The sequence below is a fragment of the Myotis lucifugus genome, unplaced genomic scaffold (assembly GCF_000147115.1).
Source record: "Myotis lucifugus unplaced genomic scaffold, Myoluc2.0 scaffold_0, whole genome shotgun sequence".
In the NCBI taxonomy this organism is placed as follows: domain Eukaryota; kingdom Metazoa; phylum Chordata; class Mammalia; order Chiroptera; family Vespertilionidae; genus Myotis; species Myotis lucifugus.
The window spans coordinates 41,685,821-41,710,556 of NW_005871048.1; the positions used below are offsets into that span (position 1 = coordinate 41,685,821).

The 24,736-nt window shown below is 42.1% G+C and overlaps 1 protein-coding gene across 5 annotated transcripts in view; it reads right to left on the reverse strand.

Annotated features, from left to right (window-relative positions):
• OCLN (occludin) overlaps positions 1-20,583 on the reverse strand; it is a 49,099-nt gene extending 28,516 nt beyond the window's left edge. Inside the window, exons 1-4 of one of the 5 annotated variants that reach the window (XM_006081357.3) lie at positions 20,437-20,583; positions 13,171-13,280; positions 7,398-8,073; positions 3,677-3,838 (exon numbers count right to left, since the gene is read on the reverse strand). In XM_006081357.3, coding sequence (XP_006081419.1) covers positions 3,677-3,838; positions 7,398-8,073; positions 13,171-13,220 — 888 coding nt within the window. In that variant the 5' untranslated portion in view covers positions 13,221-13,280; positions 20,437-20,583. Of the gene's footprint in view, positions 1-3,676; positions 3,839-7,397; positions 8,074-13,170; positions 13,281-20,253; positions 20,364-20,384 lie in introns of those variants that run through there. The other 4 variants (XM_023751036.1, XM_014452037.2, XM_014452028.2 and 1 more) reach the window with 4 other exon arrangements.
• Between the last annotated feature and the right edge of the window lie 4,153 nt (positions 20,584-24,736).

A 24,736-nucleotide genomic window follows, 5' to 3' on the forward strand; every position in this document is an offset into this window, starting at 1 on the left:
GTGTGCCAGCCTGGGTGAGGGGCTGAGGGTCGTTTTCAGGCTGGCCATGCCCCCCCAGTGACCCCAAGCTCCCAGCCTCTCCCTTTTTTTGCAGGTATCTGGGATTTACTTATCTTCTATAATTGAAACTTTGTAGCCTTGAGTAGAGCCCAGGGCCACCCAGGGCAGGCAGGAAGCTTGGCTTCCTACATCGCCAGGGGCAACCCAAGCCATCTTAGTTGGGTTAATTTGCATAGTTGCTCTGATTGGCTGGTGGGCATGGCTTGTGGGTGTAGTGGAGTGACGAAGTGATGGTTAATTTACATCTTTCTCTTTTATTAGTGTAGATGTTTGCTGTAAAATAGTATGCTGTGTTATGTAGGCAGGAGCCTCAGAGATCTTGCATTTGTGTGTCTCTTGATTGCATTGTCTCTTGTAATTGATTTAATACTGTGTTTTGTACAGAAACATGCTGTTCAGGCTTGTAGCCTAGAAGTAATGGGTTATACCATATAGCCTGGATGTGTAATAAGCTATACTGTCTAGGTCTGTGTAAGTCTACTCTATGATGTTCACAATAATGAAATCGCCTAAGGCGCTTTTCTCAAAACTTATCCCCATCGTTCATCAATGACTAATTGTATTTTAATTCAGAAAAAGTACCTATTAGTTCTGGGGTTTGAGGACATACAGAAAAAATAAAGGTCTGTAAATTTATTAAAAGAAACTTTAAACATTTAAAATACAACAATGTTGGCACAAGCTTAAGTGAACTTCAAAGAACTAGGTTAACACCCAGTATGCAAACATGGTCTGTTTATTTTACAAAGTACAAGATATACAGAAAGGGGAGATAGAAAAAAACCCTAAAAATCCCTAGGAAGGCAGAGAAAACATTGTGCTAAAGATTCAGAGACAGGAAATTAGAAAGTTTCACATTTCCTGAGGAGGTCCAAAATGGTGACAGCATAGGAGGATGCTGAACTTGCCCCTCCCAAGAATACATTGAAATATACATCTATGTATAGATCAGATACTCCTGAGACAGCAGAGGCTGGATACTCATCTGCTGAACAACAGAGAAGGTGGGAAATGAAGGGTGCAAGGTTGAAGGTGCTGGTTTTGAGTTTACCAAAACAAACTTGGGCAGGTGAGCGGAGAATGAAAGGAAAAGCAATATACTTGTGTCTAAAACCAACTCCAAGTAGCTTATCTATAATAATAAAAGTGTAATATGCAAATCGACCAAACTGCCGAACAGCAGAACTAACAGCAGAATGACCGTCCGGACGACCACGCTATGACACACACTGGTGCCAGGCCAGCCAAGGCAGGTGCGATGCAATTGGTCGGGGGGGCCCTCCATGATTGCCTCAAAGAGGGAGGCCCAGGCCACTGACCAGCGGGCTGCGGCGGGTCCTCCCTCTGTGGAGTGATTGACTGCGGGGCTCCTGGACTGCAAGAGGGCGCAGGCCGGGCTGAAGGACCACCGGGTCCCCCCTCCCCCAGTGCACAAATTTCGTGCACTGGGCCTTTAGTTTCAAATACTAGCCTTCCTTACACAGTTCATTTGGAGAAGGGAAAGGGAAAGAAATGAAGAATTTGCAAGTATCACATAAAACACTAGTATGCCAAAATTGTATACCTGCTATTTAACAGATGATTCTTTAAGTTTCATACAGCAAAAGTTATTTCTACAGAGAAAATATTAAGTATACATCAAACAGCCTAGTCTGGGCTATCAATTTTTCTAGAGATTCAGTGAGGAAGCATTATAAAAATAATGCCTTTTAATAAGCTAAATCCTTTCCACTTTATCATCATCGTCACCTCCATGAGTTATGATTAGCCTTTGCCAAATTATCAAAAGCACCTGGAACTGACTAAACCTTCATGACAGTAAAATCAGACGAGAGCCCAAAGTTCACTGGGACTCTATTATTACTGGCTCTGGTCTCTCTTAAGTCAGGTGTTTTTTTTTTTTGTTGTTTTTTTTTTAAGGCTCTCGAAACCTTAAGTAAATAAATCCAACAGCCAGTGAAAACGGACACGCCCAGAAACTCCCAAGAAACATTTACTTCATAGTTCACAATAGACTGTCCTATTCCATCTGCGTTGGCCTTGCCTGGGGCTAAAGGTTAAAGGAAAACATTCCCAAACACCTTCATACTTTATGGGTGGAAAAACTGAGGAGGGAAAAAGAACAATCCATCCTAAGAGGATTTCTTCAAGGGCAGGGACATAGAACTATCATTTCCACAGCATATACCCCATCTTCTGACTTTCCTAAACTGCTTAATTTTTGCTCCTTAACTAAAAAAATAATTCAGCCCTGGCCAGTGCTCAGTTGGTTGGAGCACTGCCTCGTGCACCAAAAACTTTCGGGTTCAATTCCCAATCAGCTCACTTAATCAGATTGCAGGTTAGATCCTGGTCAGGACACACAGAAAGCAACCATTCAATGTTTCTCTCTCACATTGATGTTTCTCTCGCTCTCTTCCGCTCCTTCCTCTCTCTGTAAAATCAGTAAAAATATACATTTCATCTACATTTCTAGAATCCTTCCAACACAAGATGTATGCGATGCTACAGCTAAAGGAGCCTTCGGGATGATCAATATCTTTACCCCTGACCAGCAGTACCCACCCTTAGCCCTTTCCACTGACCTCCCACCAGCCAACAAATAAGTAAATAAAAAATCCCATCCTGGAACCAGTATCTAGGATTCTCAACTAACCCTCGTGGAAGCAATCAATCTGCTCAAAGAAACCTATGATGGCCATTTCTGGGGTTGTTCCCAACAGCATCCTAACAGGATTTCTAAGAAACGAAGTCTTACTCCAAACTTCTCAAAGACAGGTTAGGTTTTCAATAACATGCATTGGGGAGATATTTTTGAAGAGAGAGACTTTGTGGGCTTTCCGCAAATCACATCACATAGGAAGCTGCCTACCAGTAGGTTAACTGTATACAGTGGGGCCTTGACTTACGAGTGTCCCGACTAACGAGTTTTTTGAGATACCAGCTGTTTCTCGGCCGATTTTTTGCATTGAATTGACATAGTAATTTGAGTTAACGAGCTCCTTAAGGAGCTCTGTCTCGGAACGAATTAAACTCGTAAGTCAAGGCCCCACTGTATACAAAAAAGGAAATTGCTCTAATCTCTCTCAGCCTCATTAAGTATTTCATAGATACTGTGAATATTAGTGCAGAACCAGACACTGGGATTCACCAGGCTGTTCTCCATGTAAAGAGTTTAAGTCTGCCACCTGCTACCTCTCCAAAAACACCCTTTGGCAATCTTGACCCCAGAGAGTACCCTGGGTAATAGTGTTTCCCTCCAAAGGATAAGCAGGAAAGTAAAAGGTGACTGGGTGGGGGTGGGGAGTTGTTTGAGTTGTGTTAGTTCCTTCAACATGATTAGTTTATTTATTTTTTCCCACACGATTACTTTAGAATCAATCCATTTTCAGTGCCTAGATCTACTTCTTGAAAATGGAAATAAGATTTTTACCTTGTAGTAAAATAATTTCTACTTATCCCACCTTCTTCAAGTAAAACCTGAGACCAAAACTTTTGCAACATAGACAATAATTCTAAGAACAGAGTTTCACAAAGCACTAAAGGTCAAGTTCAGAGACAGAAACCTAGGGGTTTAATGAAAGATTGGATGCTTGCTGATCATTCGAATACTTACCCACTCTTCAACATTGGGGGGCTGCTCATCATAAACAGGCTCCTTGTCCCACAAAATATTCGACTTGTCATACTGGTCCATCTTTCTTCGAGTTTTCACAGCAAAGAAAATTATTAAAGCAAAAGCCACAATAACCATGAATCCTAGCACAATGGCAATGGCCTAAAGAGAGGAAAGATAATGATATAATTACATTTTAATTGCTTACTTCAGCTCAATGCACCCTCTACAAGTACCTAATCCACCCTCTACAAATACCCTACTAAATATCTGTGACTTAACTGATATAAAACTAATACAAATGGCTACATTTTAGAACTATAAAACCTACCCATACTAGTTAAGCTAATGCTAGCAAAACACACACCCCCCTTAATTCAATCCTCAGAATACAGTTAACTAACGTTAGGTACTACCATCATCCCCATTTCAGAATTTTACAGGAAACTATTCCCAACTAAAGCTTGAGCACCAAGGGGCCGTATTTTACAGAGGATCGGCCTTACCGTTAAGTATGCAGGCATAATCTAACCGAGCTATAAATCAGAGGAACCTGACTAATGATTCATTTAGTCTGGCAGGTTTTTCTGTTTTGGAGTCTTTCATCTACTTACTAGAAAGGGCTCTGTGACAAGGAAACCCTACCCATGACTGTTCTCCCAGTGCCTGGTAGATGTGTTAAGTGGTATGCTGGCCCAGAGGCACCTGGAGTTGAGGCAGGCACCAGGACTCTGCCCTGGATGTATGGTAGCAGGAGGCTCTCTCCGCAGCTATCTCACAGTGATATCCTTCCTTAAAGAATACCGGTTTGGGTAGTAGGAGGACTAAAAAGGATGGGGCTGTGGTAGGATAGGAGTACCGACCGTCAGCCCTGTTTACCATAGATACATCTGAATGTCAACCACAAACATTCTGAAAACCTACAATTGCAGGGAAAAACATTTCAGTCTTCAAAAGAGGCAAAAGAATGAGAATTCCTGAGTCAGTTAGTAACCCAGAAACATTTTCTGAATATAATTAGGGGGTGACTCATGGCTACTGAAGGCAGGGTTTTCTACCCCACCTGCACATTTGAATCACCTGGATAGCTTTTAAAAATACTGGCTTACACTCTAAAAATTACAAAACACTTTTGAAAGAAATTAAAGATGACCTAAGTAAATGGAAAGACATACTATGCTCATGTATTAGTAGACTTGATGTAAAGATGACAATACTCCCCAAATCGATCTACAGATTCAATGCAATCCTTCAAAATTAAAATTCTAGCTGGCTTCTTTTTCCCTTCAGAAATTTACAAGCTGATCCCAAAATTCATATGAAAACACAGGAGACCAGAATTTAGCCAAAACAATCTTGAAAAAGAACAAAGCTGGCAAACTCCCACTTCCTGGTTTCAAAACATACTACAAAGCTACAGTAATCAAGATAGTGAGGTACTAGCATAAGGACAGAAAATAGATGAATGGAATAAAATTGAGAGTTTAGAAATAAATCCTGACAGTTAATGTCAATTCATTTTTGACTAGGGCATGGACAATTTCATGGTGAAATAGTCCTTTCAATAAATAATACTAATATAACTGCACAAAGAATGTTAGACTCCTTCCTTATACTATGTCCTAACTGAATGGATCACAGACCTAACTGAAAGAGCTAAAATTAAATGTCTTAGAAGAAAACACAGGAGTAAATCTTTGTGACTCTGAATTAGGTCAGGTGTTCTTAGATATGACACCACAAGCACAAACAAAAGAAAAATCAAACTTCATCAAAATGAAAGGCTTTTGTGCAGAGAACAATAGAACCATATACAGAAAGTGAAATGAAAATGACAAAATGAGAGAAAATACTTGCAAATCACACATCTATAAGGGACTTGTATTCAGATATATAAAGAGGTCTTACAACTCAATAATAAAAATACAAGTAGCCCAGTTAAAAAATTGACAGATTCTAATAGCCATTTCTCCAAAGAAGATATATGCACAAAGAAAACAAGTTCAACATCCTTCATTAGCTGTCAAAGAAATGCAAATCCAAACCAAAATGAAGCAAAAACACTTTTGGTGAGAATGTGCATAAACTGGAATCCTATATGTTTCTGGTAAATTTAAAGTAATATAACCACTTTGGAAAAGTCTGGCAGTTCTTCAAAAGGTTAAGCACAAAGTCACCATAAGACTCAGCAATTCCACCCCTAGGTATAGAGTCAAGAGAAATTAAAACACAGGTTCACACAAAAACTTATACACAAATGTTCAGAGCATTATTCATAACAGCCAATGTGGAATTAGCCCATATGTCCATCAACTAATGAATAAAAAAATTTGGTATATCCAAATAAAGAACTATTATCTATATACATAAAAGGCCAAGTGACCATCTGACCATCCGACAGTCCCGACCGGCTGGTACATATGGCACACACTGACCACCGGGGCAGATGCTGAACGCAGGAGCTGCCAAGCTATGGTGGCAGCAGTGGTTCTCGGGTGACACACCTCGGAACCAGAGAGGAGGGAGCCCAATTCCTCCCGGGGCCACGTGACTCCACCTTCAGTCCGGCCGTGGGTTACATTGTTGCTGGGGCACTGTTAGCCCTGAACTGGTTTATTGCCAAGCTGCGGTGACTTGGCAGCGGTGGTTCTCGGGCGACGCACCCCGGAACCAGAGAGGAGGGAGCACGGCCCCGCTTCCTTTCAATGTGCATGAATCTGTGCACCGGGCCACTAGTTCAGCAATTAAAAGGAATGAAGTACTGGTACCTGCTACAACATGAACCTTAAAAACATTATGCTAAATTAAGTCAATCATAAAAAACTGCATATGTATTATGTGATTCTGTTTATATGAAATCCAGAATAGGCAAATCTATAGAATAGGTCTGGGAAGAGTTAGGAAAATGACAATTGACTGTTTGAATTAGTGAAATGTTCCCTGGGGAATAGTGAAAGTGTTAATTGTGGTGATGGTTGCACAACTCTGTGAATATACTAAAAACCAACGAACTGTACTCTAAATGGATGAATTATGTGGTATGTTAATTATATCTCAACTAGAGGCCCGATGCACAAAATTCGTGCAAGGGGCTGGGCCCTCACAGCCGCAGCCCCAGCTTCGTCCGGAAGTACATCTGGAAGGTCATTCAGCTGTCCAGTCAAAATTAGCATATTACACTTTTATTATTGTAGACTAGAGGCCCAGTGCATGAAATTCATGCAGGGGGGGGGGGGCCTCTCAGCCTGGCCTGGAGAGGTCCAATCCGGGACACCACTCCGGGGATGTGCAACTGCCGGTTTAGACCTGATCCCACAGGGATCAGGTCTAAATCAGACAGGGATCAGATCTAAACCAGCAGTCGGACATCCCTCTTGCAATCTGGGACCACTGGCTCCTAACTGCTCACCTCTGCCGGCCGGATCTCCCTAACTGCTCTCTCCTGCCGGCCTGATCGCCCCTAACCACCTCTGCCTTGACCCCGTCACAGTGGCCTTGTCCGGAAGGACACATGGAAGGTCGTCTGGAAGATGTCCAGTCTAATTAGCATATTACCCTTTTATTAGTATAGATAATGACACCTAGCCCTTCTCTCAGAGTCTGATTAAAATAGAAGTGGGGTCTTGGCAACAATATTGTTTAAAAGTTCCCAATGTGGTTCTATTAAGCATCCCGAGTTGAGCCTCTAACACAAGGTGTGAAAAAATAAAATTACTCATACCTCCTGGGGATCCACCACACAGTAGTGATACAAATACTGATCCACGTACATCCCAGAAGTTGTAGGTGAATAAAACTGGTTGCAGATGGCAATAATCTGTGACCCATACATAGATCCAGAAGCCTGGGCAGTTGGATTGACTCCCATTATATAGACGATTGTGGCAATAAACACCATGAAGCCCAGGATAGCACTCACTATTATCACAGTCAGGTAATATCTTCTTGTTCTAGATATTTCAGATCTTATAACACTGGTAACGAATATCACCAATGCAGCAATGAAACAAAAGGCAGCCATAGATAGCAGGAAGCCCTTTGCCGCTCTTGGATCTGTATAGCCTGTTCCATAGCCATAACCGTAGCCATAACCATAGCCATTTCCGAAGCTTCCAAAGCCACTTCCAGGATAAGGGTAACCTATACCACCTCCTAGAATGTTACTTCCATAGCCTCTGTCCCAGCCAAGTGTGGAGGCGACACAGGCAAAGATGGCAATGCACAGCACGATGATGAGCATAGACAGAATCCGAATCACTCCTGGAGGAGAGGTCCATTTGTAGAAGTGAAGAATTTCATCTTCTGGGTAGAAAGAATATGCCGTATGAGAGAGCATTGGGCGACCATGCATCTCCCCACCGTACATGTCATTGCTTGGTGCGTAATGACTTGGTTTGCTGAAATGCACATGAAAACAATGTTAAGTTAGCACTTTTTGGAGCTGAGCAGAAAAAAAGTATAAAATACTTAGAATAACTTAAACAAACCATTGGCCAAAAATAATAAACAAACAAACAAAAACCCTATTGTTGGTACTGCCCCACTGCCATGGGGCAATTTGTGTCCCCCAAAATTAAAGTGTCAGCATCCTTTGGGAGGAAATTTGGTCATGAGGTGGAGCCCTCATGAATGGGAATAATGCGCTTATAAAAAAGGTCTCAGAGAGCTCTCTGACCTTTTCCGCCAGGTGAGGACTCAACTAGAAGTTGGCAGTCTACAACTCGGAAGGGGGCCTTCACCAGGACCTGATAATGTTGACACCCTATCTTGGAATTCCAGCCTCCAGAAATGAAATAAATTTCTGTTGTTCAGGAGCTTCCCAGTCTATAGTCCTTTGTTCTATCAGCCTGAAGTGACTCCGATACCCACTGAACAGTAAAGATATCTGTGCATCACAATCCCTGGAGGGCTGTGCGCCTCCATCCCTGAAGGTGCTGAGTCTGCATATTACCCTGGGATCGGACACTTCTCCTGGTGCTGGGGATGCTGTTGGTCTGGGAACCATACCTTGAGAATCACTGCTCTCGTTTCTATGTATAGAACAGAAGTTCTCAATTTTTGCTACATATTAGAATCACCTGGGAATGTGTAAAATCCCCAGATGGAGAACTTCATACCAGTTAAATCACAATACCTGGAAATGGAACCCATGAAGTTTAAAACAATGGTGTCAACCCTTTTGCCAGTGTGACTTGAGAGCAGTGCATTCAGACATGACACCTATAATGACCTACCGATGCACATGTGCAATTCCTGGTAGCCTCACTCTCCTAAGAAGGCACATTCATTCATTTATTCAACTGACAGCTGTTTCCTGGAGCCAGGCTGGCACTGTGCTCGTGACTGGGGATGCAACGATGAACAGAACAGTCTCAGTCCAGGATCCTCCCAGAGCTGAGTCTCCCTCAGGGCCGTAAGACATTAATCCCTACATGATCTATAATTAGTTATGGTGTTATAAAGTAAATCAAATATGTAACGAGGGCTCATCAGGGTGATGCCTAATTGGATTCTGATTCTCATTTATAAAAATATCTTGTAAACTCCACTAATTGATGCATAAACATGGCTTGTGAAAGAAGGCACACTGATGTGTGGACAGACTGAATTTAAGAACTGCATGTCTTGGGAAACAAAATTCAATTCCCAACCTGACCTCAGCCCCTTTTGTTTTTGCCATTATTCCCATAGTCCACCTTCCTCACCCCAGGGCACAACATCTTACTGCTAGGTGCTTCAAAGAAATTACCTGAGTGTATGAGAATGAAAACTGATAAGCTGGTCCTTGAGAATGTCAAGCATGAAAGCTCTATAACCCATCCTACTCGAATATTTGGGGCTGTCGTGGACAGTGTAGCTTTGAACATCCTGAACATCTTGTATCCTGGCACACACAGCACTTATTCTTCTAAGGTATGTAGCCAGAAGTAAAATGTCTGTTTTTGTTTTGTTTTGTTTTGTTTTTTTTAGTTTCAGCTCCACCAGACAATGTCAAACTGTTTTCCAAAATGATTGTATCAACTTACAGTGTAATAGTCACAGAAGCATTGCTTGTGATAACCCAAAACAGGAAACAGTCCAAATGGGTGCTATACTGTTATTTATAAGAAATATATATATTTGGTCACTCACTCAGATGACCACATATATTTTTCTCATTGTATTTGGTCTTCCACAATTCCTGGCTTACAAGTCCAGGCACTCTTGGAATTTCCTAAATGTTGAGGGAAAGGGGTGTCTTTTGTTATGTTAATGAGGTGGTTTGTAGAAAGCACTAATGATGGGGGAGTTGGAATTTTCAGTCCTCACCCCTACTCTCCATGCTCAACCCAACCACACACACCACCTCCGGGGAGGGGAGAGAATCAACTGCCAAAGGCCAATGGTTTAATCAATCATTACTAAGTAACGAAGACTACAAAAACCCAAGAGAAGGGTTCAGAGCTTCTGGGTTGGTGAACACGTGGAAATACACGGAGAGTGGTGCACCTGGAAAGGGCATGGAAGCTCTGAGCCCCTTCCCACATACCTTGCCCTATGGATTTCTTTCATGTGGCTGTTGCTGAGTTATGTCCTTTATAATAAATCAGTGATCAAGGAAGTAACATGATTCTCTGAGTCCTGTGAATCATTCTAGCAAATTAATTGAACCCAAGGAGAGAGCTGTGGGAACCTCTGATTTATAGCTAGTCGGAAGTGCAGGGAACAGCGTGGCATTCTGAGTTGGAGAGGGTCGTTGGAACCTCCAATCTGTAGCCAGTTGGTCAGAAGCATGGAGAGCCTGGCCTTGTGGCTAACCTCTGAAGTAGGTATGTTAGGGGGTGTGGAATCTAATGCTATCTCTGGATAAACTGAGTTGAATTCTTGAACAACCTGTTGTTATCTGAGAATTATTAGTGGGGTGGAGGGAAGCAGTCTTGCAGAATTGAACCCTAACTTATGGAATCGAACTCTATCTCCAGGTAGCTACTGTCAGAATTGAGGGCACCCTGCTGGTATCCTGAGAATTGTTTGTTGGTGTGTGGGGAACCCCCCACATTAGAACTGGATCCAGGGACCCGATGTAATGGTTAATTGTGATATATCCATACAGAGCTATGCTCTCATATGGCAGCCACTAGCCACATGGATTTACTGACCACTTGAAGTGTGGCCAGTCCAAACTAAGATGTGCTTTTAAGTGTAAAATACACAGTGATCACAAGATGAAGAAAAATGTAAGACCAGCAAGAGAGAACCCTAACATTAACTATGTACTACGGCTGATAATGGTGTGTCAATGTAGGTTCATCAATTATAACAAACGTTATCACTCTGGTGGGGATGTTGATAACGGGTGATGCTATGCATGTGTGGGGGTAGGAAGAATATGGGAAATCTCTGTACCTTCCTCTCAATTTTGCTATGATTGTAAAATTGCTCTAAAATATAAAGGCTTAAAAAAACATACCCAGAATGTACACTATCCCATGAATCAGTCTTTATATGAATCTTGTGTTGAAATGATATGACTCATTATATTTGTATAGCACTACTCTGAAGCAAAAATGAAGAAAATTTACAAACAAGTAAAACTTATGTACTCTTTGGGATGGTGAGATAACAGAGAAAAGCAAAGTCCTGTCAGAACAGGACTTTGAGGTGTTGTTTCTTGACCTAGGTGATGATTTTGTTTTGTCTTTACTCATCATCTTATACACAAGTTCTGTGCCCTTTTCTATTTGTATATTATATTTCACCATCGTTTATAAAAGCAACATAAGATAAACATCAGGCTAATGGAACACAACTCAGTAACTATATTCTCTAACATTTTAATGACCACATTGTCATAAACAACTATGTCGATACCATGTTCAAGTATTAGTCAGGAGGTTATGTAATACGAACACAACCCCACTACAATTACCAAAGAGTTAAAGCTACAACTACTTAAAGGAGGCAATCCCTAGCAATGCTTGCTAACAAATTTAAAATGGAAGAATTCACTGTTAAATCCCCAAATAATTAGGGATGCTAAGAACCATCAATTTTGCTTCTTTTATATAATGGCAAGAATCACTCTTAAAATCGACAATGTAGAACACATCATGGTAAGTGAAAGAAGTCAATCAGAGCCCTAGCTGGTTTGGCTCAGTGGATAGAGTGTCAGCCTGCGGACTGAAGGGTCCCAGGTTCGATTCCAGTCAAGGGCACATGCCTGGGTTGCAAGCTTGATCCCCAGTAGGGGGTGTGCAGAAGGCAGCTGATCAATGATTCTCTCTCATCATTGATGTTTCTCTCTCTCTCCCTCTCCCTTCCCCTCTGAAATCAATAAAAATCTATACTAATAAAAGGGTAATATGCTAATTAGACCAGATGTCTTCCAGGCATCCTCCAGACAAAGCCACAGTGGCTGCAAGGGCTGAGGGCTGCAGCCACAGAGGCTGTGAGGGCCGGTCCAGCTCCAGACGTCCCTCTTTACAGAGGCCGCTGGAGAAAGGAACGCAGTAGAAAGGAAGAAGGTGGCTCGGGGAATAGGGCGAAGGCAGAAGGGAGAAGGCGGCTCTGGGAGAAGGGAGAAGGGAGGAGAAGGGAGAAGGGAGAAGGGAGAAGGGAGAAGGGAGAAGGTCGCAGTTAGGCAGTTAGGGGGTTCAGGCCAGGAGGGAAGGGCAGTTAGGCAGTTAGGGCAATCAGTCTCGCAGGGGAGAGCAGTTAAGCAGTTAGGGCAATCAGGCCAGGAGGGGAGAGCAGTTAGGGGGATCAGGCAGGCAGGCAGGTGAGTGGTAAGGAGCCAGTGGTTCTGGATTGCGAGAGGGATCCCGGATTGGAGAGGGTGCAGGCCAGATTGAGGGATCTCCCTTCCCCGCCCCCGTGCACAAATTTCATGCACCGGGCCTCTAGTATATTATAAGACCACATGTATGATTCCATTTTTATGAAATGTCCAGAATGGACAAACCTAGAACAGAAAAGTAGACTGGTGGTTGCTGAGTACAAGGGGGAAATAGGGAGTGACTTCTAATGGGTAAGGGTGTCTTTGGGGAGGTGGTCATAAAAATGTTCTAAAATAGTGATGCTTCCACAACGCTGTGAATACATTAAAATCACTGAACTGTCCATTCTAAATGAGTGGATTGTATGATGTGTGTATTATACCTCAATAAAAGTGTTATTTAAAAAATTGATGCCATGTTGCCAATGGTGATTTAAACAAGGCATTAATATGGAAGTGTCATAACAATTGTGAAAACAAAAGGAATAAATATACATACAAATATAAGCCTAGACTATATCGAAGTAAACATTAGAAACAGGTAACAATAGTTGCCTTTGCAGAGAAAAACTCATCCTGGAAGTTATGGGTAAGAGGGAAACTCATTTTTCACTGAATACACATATTTTATTTTTAAAAGCAAACAAAGAATAGATGAAAATTTCAACAATAGGTACATATTTTTTTTTTACATGTGATAGACTTTTGTTAAAGGAAAACTGAAGAAATATTTACTTACAATTCATCAGGTCTATATGGAGGGGGACTTTCAAAAGGCCTCGATGACATGGTCAGTGGTCACCTGATCTTCAGATGAGCAATGTCCTGTAGCTCCCAAGATAAGCCAATCTAAGCAACATAAGTAGGGTAACGGCATTACTACTGAGCTCAGAGTTTCCTTGCATCACTAAGAAAACTAGTGATACCAATCTCAAGTAACTTCTCACACCACGTTTATTTCTCTGGCCCTTCCCATTGCTATTTTATACATTGGACCATTAATTCCTTGAGCAGAGGAAACCACTGAGCACAGGAATTATTCAGCCTGGGAGTCCTCCCAGCACCTCACACCATGCTCTGTGTATCACCGGCGTACAAACACTGTTTACTTTGAAATTCTATATTGTAGTAATAAAAAATTCACAATGCTTCTACAGCATAGGTAAAAAATTTGTATTTATTTTTTTAAAACAGTCTCTTCAAATAACAAGATGGGTATGAGAAAAAAACAGTATTTAAATATATTGTTTCATATTACTTTGGAAAGTTCATATAAAATGAGAACGCATATGAAAGTGCATATCGCCCAGTCGGTGTGGCTCAGTGGTTGAGCATTGACATATGATCATGGTTCGATTCCCAGTCAGGGCACATGCCTGGGTTGCAGGCTCAATCCCCAGTAGGTGGTGTGCAGGGGGCAGCAGATAGATGATTGTCTCTCATCACTGATGTTTCTCTCTCTCTCTCCCTTCCTCTCTGAAATCAATAAAAATACCTTTTTTAAAAAGAAAAAAAAGTGCATATCTAGCAGTCTAACACATACTAGGCCATCAATGTTAACTATAGCATAAGCTGGTTTAAAAAGTATATTTTTCTCATTACAAATGATTACAAGATGCATCTATGAATGGTGGGATTGTGGACAGTTAGTTTCCCATTCTGCTTTTCTAAATCTTCAAAACCAGACATAATTTTTATAAATTATGGGGGGAAAAACATTAAATGCACATTGTATTAAAGAGTCCTCTAAGGCAAAAGCAGAATGATTTGTTCTAACATTTCTCAATTTGTCCCAATTTCATTCAATCAACAAGTATTTATTAAGTGCCTCTGCTATATCACAGGACCTGTGGAAATTAAGTATGAGACAAAGTCCTCCTGAAGGTCACCCAGCCTACTGCAACAGGCATTAATTAGGACCGAATTATGTGATAAAGTGCAGTATGGGGATGACCAAAGACTTAAAGAGGAAGCGGAAAGGAAGGAAGGGAGGAAGAACAATTGAGCAAGACCTATATCTTCCCTGGCTGGCGTTGCTCAGTGGTTAGTGTTGGCCCATGCACCAAAGGGTAGCAGGTTCCATTCCTGGTACCTGAGTTGCAGGTTCCATCCCTGACCTAGACTGGGGTGTGTGCAGGAGGCAACCAATCGATATGTCTCTCACACCTCTCTCTCTCTCTCTCTCTCTCTCTCTCTCTTTTTCTCTCACTCCTCCCTCCCTCCCACTCTAAAAATTAATGGAAAAAATATCCTTACTGAGAACGAAAAAATATCCTTACTGAGAACTGACAAAAAAAAAAAAGAATCAACCAATCAAATTGATATTTCTCTCTCTCTAAAAAGAAATATTAAAAAATCTATATATCTAAAAAAAAAAAATCTATATATCTGAATATATTAAAGTGTCTAATGTTTTTTATTCTCAAATAAAGTATGTGTAATCTTGCATCACTGTGTTAGAAACTGAATCAATTCAAACTCTTTAAACTTTATTCTTTAAAAGCAACGGCAGCTATTGCCTACATCCTTAAGGACAATGAATTCCAAATGTCTTAGAATAAAATACTGCCTAAATGTATATTACATAAAACCTCGAAGATGGAAATACAGTGAATGTTAGTAACATCAATAGTTAACATAACTTTTCCAAACACAAAGAGGGAAGACAACTTCTCTACATTCTTTTACTTCTAAAAACCACCTTATTGACTGAAACATACAGAAAGTACACAAGTCATAGGTTTACAAAGCCCTATAACTAGCATCCAAACACACATATAAATGAGCAATTTAGGCCAAAATATTATGGTGCTATAAGAGTAAAAGTCCAGTCTGTCGAATCTCAGAGGGAAGACAGGGGTGAGGGTGGGGGGTGGTGGTTGAGGGATAGGAAGAGACCTTGTAGGCATATATATGCATAACCTCTGAACACAGACAATAGGGTAGTGAAGGCCTGGGGCTGGGGGGAGGGTGGGGGCGGGCTAGAAGAGGTCAATGGGAGAAAAAAGGGGACATATTTAATACTTTCAACAATATTTTTTTTTAAAGAGTCAAAGTCCAGGTTAAATGTCTCCCTAATTGAGATTCAGAAAAATATTAAGAAAAACTGAATTTAGACACTATTTCTGAAGCTGAATGTCAAATACTGACTGACTGACCTGAGAGGAGGAATCTTATTCCTTCTATACCTCTCACTCACTCATTCAAGACTATGCCAAAAATTCCAGGCTCAATGATGGCTTTTGAACATTCTAACTTAATCCAGACCCAGACCACAGTTTAAGTTTTGTCAAAAATCCAAACAAGAAAATCCCTTTCCAAACTACTATTTCCTAGATTCAGAGTTTAGTTGTCATGACTCCTCTAATAACAGATTTTAAATTGTGAAGCAAATTAATTTTAGAAAGCTAATTAAGAACAAGTCATGCCACACCAACTTCATCTCCTTTTTGGAGGTGACCAGGCTGGTAGATGAAGGAAGTGCAGAGAGAATCCTGAGAATCTTGAGCACATCCCTGCTGTACAGACTGTGTTGGGCAGATTTCTAAGGAGCTGAAGAATGGAATCTAATTAAGATGAAAGGATGGACCATTTATGTCCACCTGCAGGGAGGTCTCTAGTGGTTCTGTACACACAAAGTGGAGGCAACAAGCTTATCCAGATTTGCAGCTAAGGACCCCACTGGCTACAAGTCTATCAACACTGATCAAGTTCTCCGTAAGGTCGGAAGGATGAAAGGATGATTGAAAGAAACCTAGTGGTTGTAAAAACTCATTGCCTGGCACAAGTTCCTCATCTCTGAGCCTCACTACCCTCCTCTGTCAAATGGGGGCTAACCCTAAGCTCTGAGGTGGGATAACTAAATAAAACAACGAATTAAGCCTGGCCAGTGTGGTTCAGTGGTTGAGCATCCACCCATGAACCCAGAGGTCACAGCTGGATTCCAGGTCAGGGCACATGCTCGGGTTACGGCTCAATTCCCAAGTAGGGGGTATACAGGAAACAACCTATCAATGTTAATGTTTCTCTCTCATAGATGTTTCTATCTCTCTCCCGCTCCCTTCCTCTCTCTCTAAAATGAATAAAAACATTTTTTAAATGTTAACTCAATTTTTAAAAATTAATAGTATAAATACTGGATAAGGAGAGCTGGCTTAATAACTGTCCATTTTTAAAAGTGCATTTCCTTGGTGAGAATTTCAACAAAAGTTAACATATTATTCCAAACTCAGATAGTACTCACAGAGATAGTGCTTGAATCTAGGCATATCCCCAGTAGGAGATGTGCAGGAGGCAGCTGATCGATGTTTCTCTCTCATCGATGTTTCTAACTCTCTATCTCTCTCCCTTCCTCTCTGTAAGAAATCAATAAAATATATTTAAAAAAATAATAACTGTCCATTTTTAAAAGTGCATTTCCTTGGTGAGAATTTCAACAAAAGTTAACATATTATTCCAAACTCAGATAGTACTCACAGAGATAGTGCTTGAATCTAGGAATGACACAGTAATTAAAAAGAAGCAAACCTCTGCAATATCTTAAAATCTGTGCATCATGTTCCAATTAACTCCCTCTCCAAAGGGTGATTAAGATTACTGAAGATCTAGAAAAATCATGTCTTAACACAAATGAATGGAAAAACAGGAAATGTTTGGCCTGGAGAACTCAACATTAGAAGGACCGCTATGGCAACCTTCAATATCTGAAGAACCCCCTTTGTCGTCCTAGACATGGTATTTGAAACACACACACACACACACACACACACACACACACACACACACACACACACCACCAGGGTCAGATTCCCTCTCAATGTTAGGAAGTTTCTCCCTCACCCTGACCCCACACACCCTCCAAAAAATAACAACTAACAACTAGATCTGATGCCAATTATGCAAAGCTTAAGTTGTTTGATATTTGGGGGGACTGGACGGGACTTAAAAGGTCTCTCTCAAGGCAGTCTGTGACTGTGCTTTGAGGCGACAGCCAAAGTAGAAAGTGAGCCAAGATACAACAGACTGTTGTCCAATGTCCAGCACAGCAAGTTGTAACAGTGAAAGGGACATAAGTCAAACAGCTGAGTAAAAGTCAGGGGCAAAAGAGAAGCAGCAAACACTTGTAGAATGTTATGCTGAAAGCCAGCTAATGTTAACATATAACAAAAGTTCTCTTCTTGAAAATGTTTACTGGTCTAAAGCTGTCCTAAAAACAAAACAAAAAAAAAAACAAACAAAAACAAGCTAAGATGAAGTAGAAAAGTCTGAAAATACTATGCCCAAAATTATTCCTTAAAGCAAATTGTCAAAAAAATAAAAAATAAACTTTATAGTATTGAAGGGCAGTCTGCTCCTTCTCAATCTCATACAGCAATAGTTAATTTGTGTCTAAGAAGTTTTTTTTTAAGTTGTGCCTGATATTTAGGTTATAGGCACTTCATTAGTAAACTGCCTAAATTTTTGAAATTAGGCAAACTTTGAAATAGTTGAGCTGTGTGTCAGAAACTGCATTTTAAATAAGCTCTCCAGATAATTTTTAAGCACACCATAATTCTGAGAATCACTGTCTCAAACAAAAGCATTGATATTGTGTTTCCTGTCCAGGACACTCAGATCTTCACTTGGCAGTGCCTGTGGTTCAGTTCTCAGTGCAAGTGTCTGACTTCCTCAGAGAGGCCCTCCCCGTCACTCACTCCATCCACTAAACCTGTTTTATTTTCAGAGGGCATTTCCCCCCACCACCACCAACTAAATTATTAGCTTTTCTTTTCTTTTCTTTCTTTCTTCCCCTCCCCTCTCCACCCCAACTGGAATACCATCTTCACAAGCACTCAGATGTCTGTTTTGACCATCACTGTTATCCCTGATCCCTGGTACAAAGTGATGATCTACCAATACCTGATTTATAAAGACCAACAGCCCATATTACAGCTGGGGTTTCAATCCACCCGTGACCAGATTGAAGTTCTTCACTCATAACACCCAGTAAATACAATCCTTTAAGTTCAACAAACATAACTGAGCTTACAGTCTGAGAGGAAAAAGAGAGAAAACGGTGAAATACACAAACATGTGGGCATCACCTGAGAATTCCTTAGAAATGCGGAATTCCAGGCCCCACTTCTTACCTATGAATCAGAATCTGTATTTTAATAAGATCCCCAGGTGATTCATACCACATTCAAGATTGAGAAAGTAACTAGGTTTAAAGGTGTTTACTCACCTTTACCATGGAATTCTAATAAGGCCTGCCTTTCAGAGTGGTTGATTAAATGATAGAAGTACAAAAGCCTTTAGAACAGTGCTTCGAAAACAGGAGGCACCGCCCATGATTCCCCTAAAATAACCTGCGAGTTGTCTAAATCTCACTATCCTCCTCTCCATCACCTAACAAAGGAGGCATCTAATAGCTCAATAAATGCAAAACTACAAAAAAAAAAGTGTTGCTTTGTCTGAGGAGTTATCTATTACTGTGGCTCCACCATTTAAAATATCAATTTTTTTAAATATCAGAAATTCAAAATAAAGATCCAATGTACAATGCAAAAGAAACATTGTTATAGTTGGGAATGAGCAGTTTGAGAAATCTACTCTGGATAAAAAGAACTCATTTCAATCACAGCAAGAATGGCCAGCAGTGCCTTAAAGGTAAGGGTTTCTCTTTTCCAGGGATCCCAATAATACACCTGTTGTGCCCGAGGGCCACACACTAACCTGGAAGGCTGCCTCCTCCCCGCTCCGGGTCACTTCCCCGGTGGGCAGCCTGCCCAGCCGGCCCCAGGGCAGCTCCCGCCCGGTCGCTTCACCAGGGACACGAGGGGCTCGGAATTGTTTTTCCAGCCCCAAGGTGCAGAGGCCATTTTGGCCCCTCAACCCACCTTCCCCCCCCCCCCCCCCCCCCCGGGGCACTTTCTCCGAAAAAGGCAACATGGTTGCGTGACCGGGAGGGCTCAAAAACCCGCGGCCCGGGATCCGCGCGCCCCCGCCCCGCCCAAGAGCACCCTCCGCGGCGGGGCGCGCAGGGGGGGCTAGAGCCCACCGAAGCCTTTCGTACGGCTGAAAATCCGAGCGTGAGCGGATCTCCTGGAAGACAGCCGCGCACAAAATGAATACACGTCCCGCCGCCTATATCTCAGGGGGGACATGCGGCATCCCTCTAACTTAGCCCAAACTTTAAACAGATGGGTTTGGGCGCCCCGGCCCCTCCGGAAAACAGGAATCCGAATTTTCAACCAGCCACCCTCTCTCCCTGGGACACCCAAAGGGGTGAGGTGGGGGCGGGAGTGACGAGGTCCCCCGGGATCTAAGCCCCCTGGCCAGCGAGCGCCCCCATCGCTCCAGCCCTGGGGCTCAGGACCCCCGAGGAGCCGGGCGCCGCGCCCCTCTCCCTGAGAACCCCCAAGAACCGCAGCCCGGAGAGCGCAGCGCCGGAGTCTCACTGTTCGCGAACCTCCCGCCTCCTAAAAGCGAAAAGTTGTCCGCGCCTGGGCACAGGTACAATAAAGCGTTTCCGCCAAATAAGCTAATCGGCGCCTCCAAGTGGCCCCGGCTCCGGGGCGCAGCGTCCACGGTAGCCTCGCTCCGCGCACCCGCGCCTCACCGGTTCCCGCGAGTCCCAGTCCCGGGGCGAAACCGCCACCGAAACCAGCCCCGAGCGCCCTTCCCCCGCGCTTCCCCTACCAGACCGAGGCGCCGCGGTACCAGCGGGGACTCCGGGGTACCGTGCGCCCCGGGCGCCGCGCCCAACTCTCACCAACTCACAGCAGCCCAGCCCGACCCACCAGATCCACCAAGGACGGCGGGAGCCGAGGAGCGCGCTCACCTGGCCGGCGCACCTGACGCTGTGCCGACCGCCGGCCCTCACCCCAGGACCTGCTAGGGACTCAGCCCTCCTCCTTCTCCACTTGGGTCCCCCCACCCCACCCCGGCCGCCCAGCCCCCGAGCATGCGCACCAATGCCAGGCCGGGCTGCGGGAGGTGGGCGGCCCCGCCCGGGCGACCCCACCTGCTGTCCCCGGCACGGGCTCCTCGACGCTCTGGCCAGCTCTCCCCGGAGTCCGCCGTCTGCGCCGGAGGTGGAGGTGTAGTGTGGCAGCCTCCTCCCTCCGTGACCCATTCACCTGAAACTCGGATGGGAGGGGGAAGGGAGAGGTGGAGAAGGAGGCGGGAGGAGCCGGCCTGCTCCGCACACCCTTGCAGAGCGCGGAGTTAAAGGAAAAGCTCCTTGTTTCGGGCGTAGGTGCGGGGACCCAGCGAGAGAAAGGGCTCGGGCTCCCGGGAACCCGGGGGTGGTCGTGGGCCACCCCGGGGCGCGCTCGGAGCTCCGCAGGTTTCGGAGTGAGGTCTGCAGGGGACTGTTTTCCTCCTGAAGAGGGAGGGGCCAGGGTTGCTCCGCACTTTGGCAGGGAAACCACGTCTCGCACAGCACTTTCCTGCTCCAAAAATTTGGTTCAAGTTTTGTTGGAAATCCAGATGTGGGAGATTTTCAAAAGCCATGCGTAAATTTAGGAACCGTTTTTCATCTCTGGATCCAGAAAAAGGAGTAGTTAAATGAAGGTGAAGTACCCTAGATATTGGTGTCGGTAGATTTGCCATCAAAATTAAACACACACCACGGTATTCAGTTATTACCACTTCAGGGTCCTCTGCGCCCTCCCAAATTTAACTGTGGTTGATGGAGAATCTCGGGGGCGTGATTTAAACAATTTTAATATTCTCTTTGGCTTAAAAACAAAACAAAAACTAGTTTTGTCTGCTGTGTTCTCTTTCTTGATCTGGAGGCTGTTTCCAAAGGAATGTTCACTTAGGAAAATTCGTAGTCTACACTTCAGGATGTATACACATTTACTAATATATATGTATGTTGTATTTCAATATGTTTTTTAACTAGTAGTAGAATGTAGCAGTTTTAATTCTTGTTATTGAACCATCTGCAGGTTTCTTAAATCCTGCTTCACTTTGTGTTCCTGTCTGGAATGTCAGCATTGCTAATAGATTTCTGTCCAATCCCACCCACTTCTCTGCCTTTAATTAAATGGTTAGAGATGTGACTCTCCCATACAATAGATCTTAAGCCATAATTCAATACTTGAGGAAGTAAAAGCATTATATAACTATAAGGTATTTAAATTGATGACAAAAAAATAATAATAAAGTGATGACAACTTTAATGGGTAATTAAGCTGATTGGTATTGTTTTTCGTGGAAGTCATTTCTACAATTATTTTAATATGACTGTAGTTTTTGAGTGATGCAGTTTAAATTGGTGGCGTTAACACTGGGGGTCAGGTTAATCCTCTTAATGTTCCCTGTCAGATTACTGAAATCCCCAAACATTCCACTCGATTTATAATTAAACAAGGGAACATTTTTTAATACGCTTATTTATAAACACATATCTATTATTTTATAGTGTATGTTTACATGTTCTGAAAAGAACTTGAGTGTTTTCCCTACTTACTAAAATTGAAATGTTTCTCATACCATAAAATTCACCCTTAAGTTCATTTTCTAAAATATTTTTATTGATTTCAGAGAGGAAGGGAGGGGGAGAGAGATATAGAAACGTCAATGATGAGAGAGAATCATTGATTGGCTGTCTCCTGCACACTTCCTATTGGGGATTGAGCCCCCAACCAGGGCATGTGCCCTTGACCAGAATCAAACCTGGGACCCTTCAGTCCACAAGCCGACACTCTATCCACTGAGCCAAACTGACCAGGGCCACCCTTAATTTTAAAGTATACATACAACTTAGTGGTTTTTAGTATATTCACAAGGATATACAACTATCACTACTATCTAAATCCAGAATGTTCTCATCGCCTTAAAAATAAGCCCTGTGTCCATCAGCAGTCACTCCCCATTTTCCCTTGACTCTGGACCCTGGCAACCACTAATGTACTTTCTGTCTGTATCGATTTGCCCATTCTGGACATTTTATGTCAATAAATAATACATGTATCTGGCTGCTTTCACTGAGCATAATGTTTTCAAAATTCATTCATGTTATAGTACCTACCATTCCTGTTTATGGCTGAATACTATTCCATTGAATAAATATACTACATTTTATTTAAATCCTCATCAGTTGATGGACATTTGGGTTATTTCCACTTTTGGCTATGAAGAATACTGTTACTATGAATATTCATGGACAAGTTTTCGTGTGGACATATGTTTTTAATTTTGGGGGGTAGGGTTTTTAATTAGAAATTTTATCATCTTACTCTTAAAATGCATTTTACTCTAACTAATGCATATCATGATATTGTTCTTATTTCCACACCAAACCTAAACCCAAAGGCATGTTGTATGAGAATACAAGATTAGCCCTGGCCGGTGTGGCCCGGTTGAGCACCATCCCATGCACTGCAAGGTTGCAGGTTCAGGAGGCAACAGATGGCCGTTTCTCTCACATTGATGTCTCTCTCTAAAAAAAAAAAACACAATAAAAACATAAACTTTATTTTAAAAAAGAATGCAAGGTTAGTTACCACATTTTATTTGCTCTCCTTATTCATTCACTCAACATCCATTTTCTGAGCGACTACCATGTGCACAATAGTGAACAAAACCCAGAGTCCTGTCTTAGCAGAGCTTACTTTCCTGCTGAATTCATCCATATGGAATATGAGAATTTATTAAGTTGAACTATATGAAATTAGAAATAGTTCATCATTTTTAACTACAAAATGGCATTTTCATGTAGGTTAACTTAATACTAAGCTAAATTTCTGTTGGAATGTTGTATGCCATTTTTATTCCATTCAGATTAATTTTCCAAATGATGCTCACAAAACTGAAAAATCTAAAAACTGTTCTTTTAATTATTGCCTAATAGTGTGCATACTAGGTACTAGTTGAAAATGTTCAGAAGGAAAATCCAGCTTCAAAACCTAAATACATCATTCTTCAACAGCAAAACAAAATTTGTTGGATGCTTAATGATGCTATGCTCAATGCAATCATCTTACATAATCATAAATTGTAGCAAATATTTAATTACTTTTAATCAAATATTCCTTCTTGGCAACTCAGTAGAATTATGGACTATGATCCACTATTGAACATTATTTGATGAAAATCCTCATGACTCAAACAAAGGAAATATTGTTTTCAGGGGTATGATTAGAAATTGTTGATTTTTCCCTACAGGCAAATGCATGGTAAAATAATAATAAAAAAAAGAACCATTTTTTCTTCAGTTTTATATGTAAAGGAGAAAGTTCAGCGCTCAGAATATGATGCCAGAAATTTTGGTTCAAATATCATGTTGCCACTTACTAGCTGGATAGGATTAATCCTTAAGGGAAGTTGAAGTACATAAGCCTCATTTTTCTCCACTGTCAATTTGGGATGATAATAAATATCACACTTTTCATAAGATTGTTGAAAGGCACATGGACCATTTACCAAGATAAACCATGTGGTGGGCCACAAAACAAGTCTCAATAAATTTACCAAATCATTACTGTAGCTTGAAACAGTTCCTGTCACAAAGTTATTCCATAAAGACTTGTTGAGCCCTAGCCAGTTTGGCTCAGTGGATAGAGCGTTGGCCTGCAGACTAAAGGGTCCCGAGTTCGATTTCGGCCAAGGACACATGCCCGGGTTACAGGTTCAATTTCCCCCTTTCCCCCAGTAGGGGATGTGCAGGAGGCAGCCAATCAATGATTCTCTCATCTTTGATGTTTCTATCTCTCTCTCTCCCTTTCTCTCTGAAATCAATAAAAATATATATTTTAAAAAAAGACTTGTTGAATGAGCATATTATAACCCTGATTCTTGCATCCAACATACCTGTGGAGTCTTGTCTATCTCTCTGATAGTCTCCTGCCATTGTGAAAACAGCACATTCCTTAATAGAATTTTGAGGCTTACATCTCTAGTACTAGGTCTTAGAGAAGAAAAGAAAAGGGATTAGAATACTTCCACTCTGCCTCACCTGCTTAATGAATGAATCGAAGGATTGGTATTTGTTCAAGAGCAACTCAGTTTGGAGTTGTTGAGGGCCTGGTGGGAAGGGCTTATAGTTTATCCACCTGATTACAAGGTGGGAGGCTCCTAGTCCACACAGGACAGTTTCCTTGACAGATTCATGGAGGAGTTTATGAGGAAGTCACCAGGAAGGCAATTTCTGGGAGGATGATGACGTATGGAGAGTAAAGCTCTACCTCCTCAATTCCTAAATATTAAGCAAGATCCTCAAGGAGGAGCCACAGTTAAACAGAGTCAGCCCCTAAACTGGAACTTCAGCAAGCAGACCAAGAATAATAGTAATCATCATCATTTACTCAGGGTGA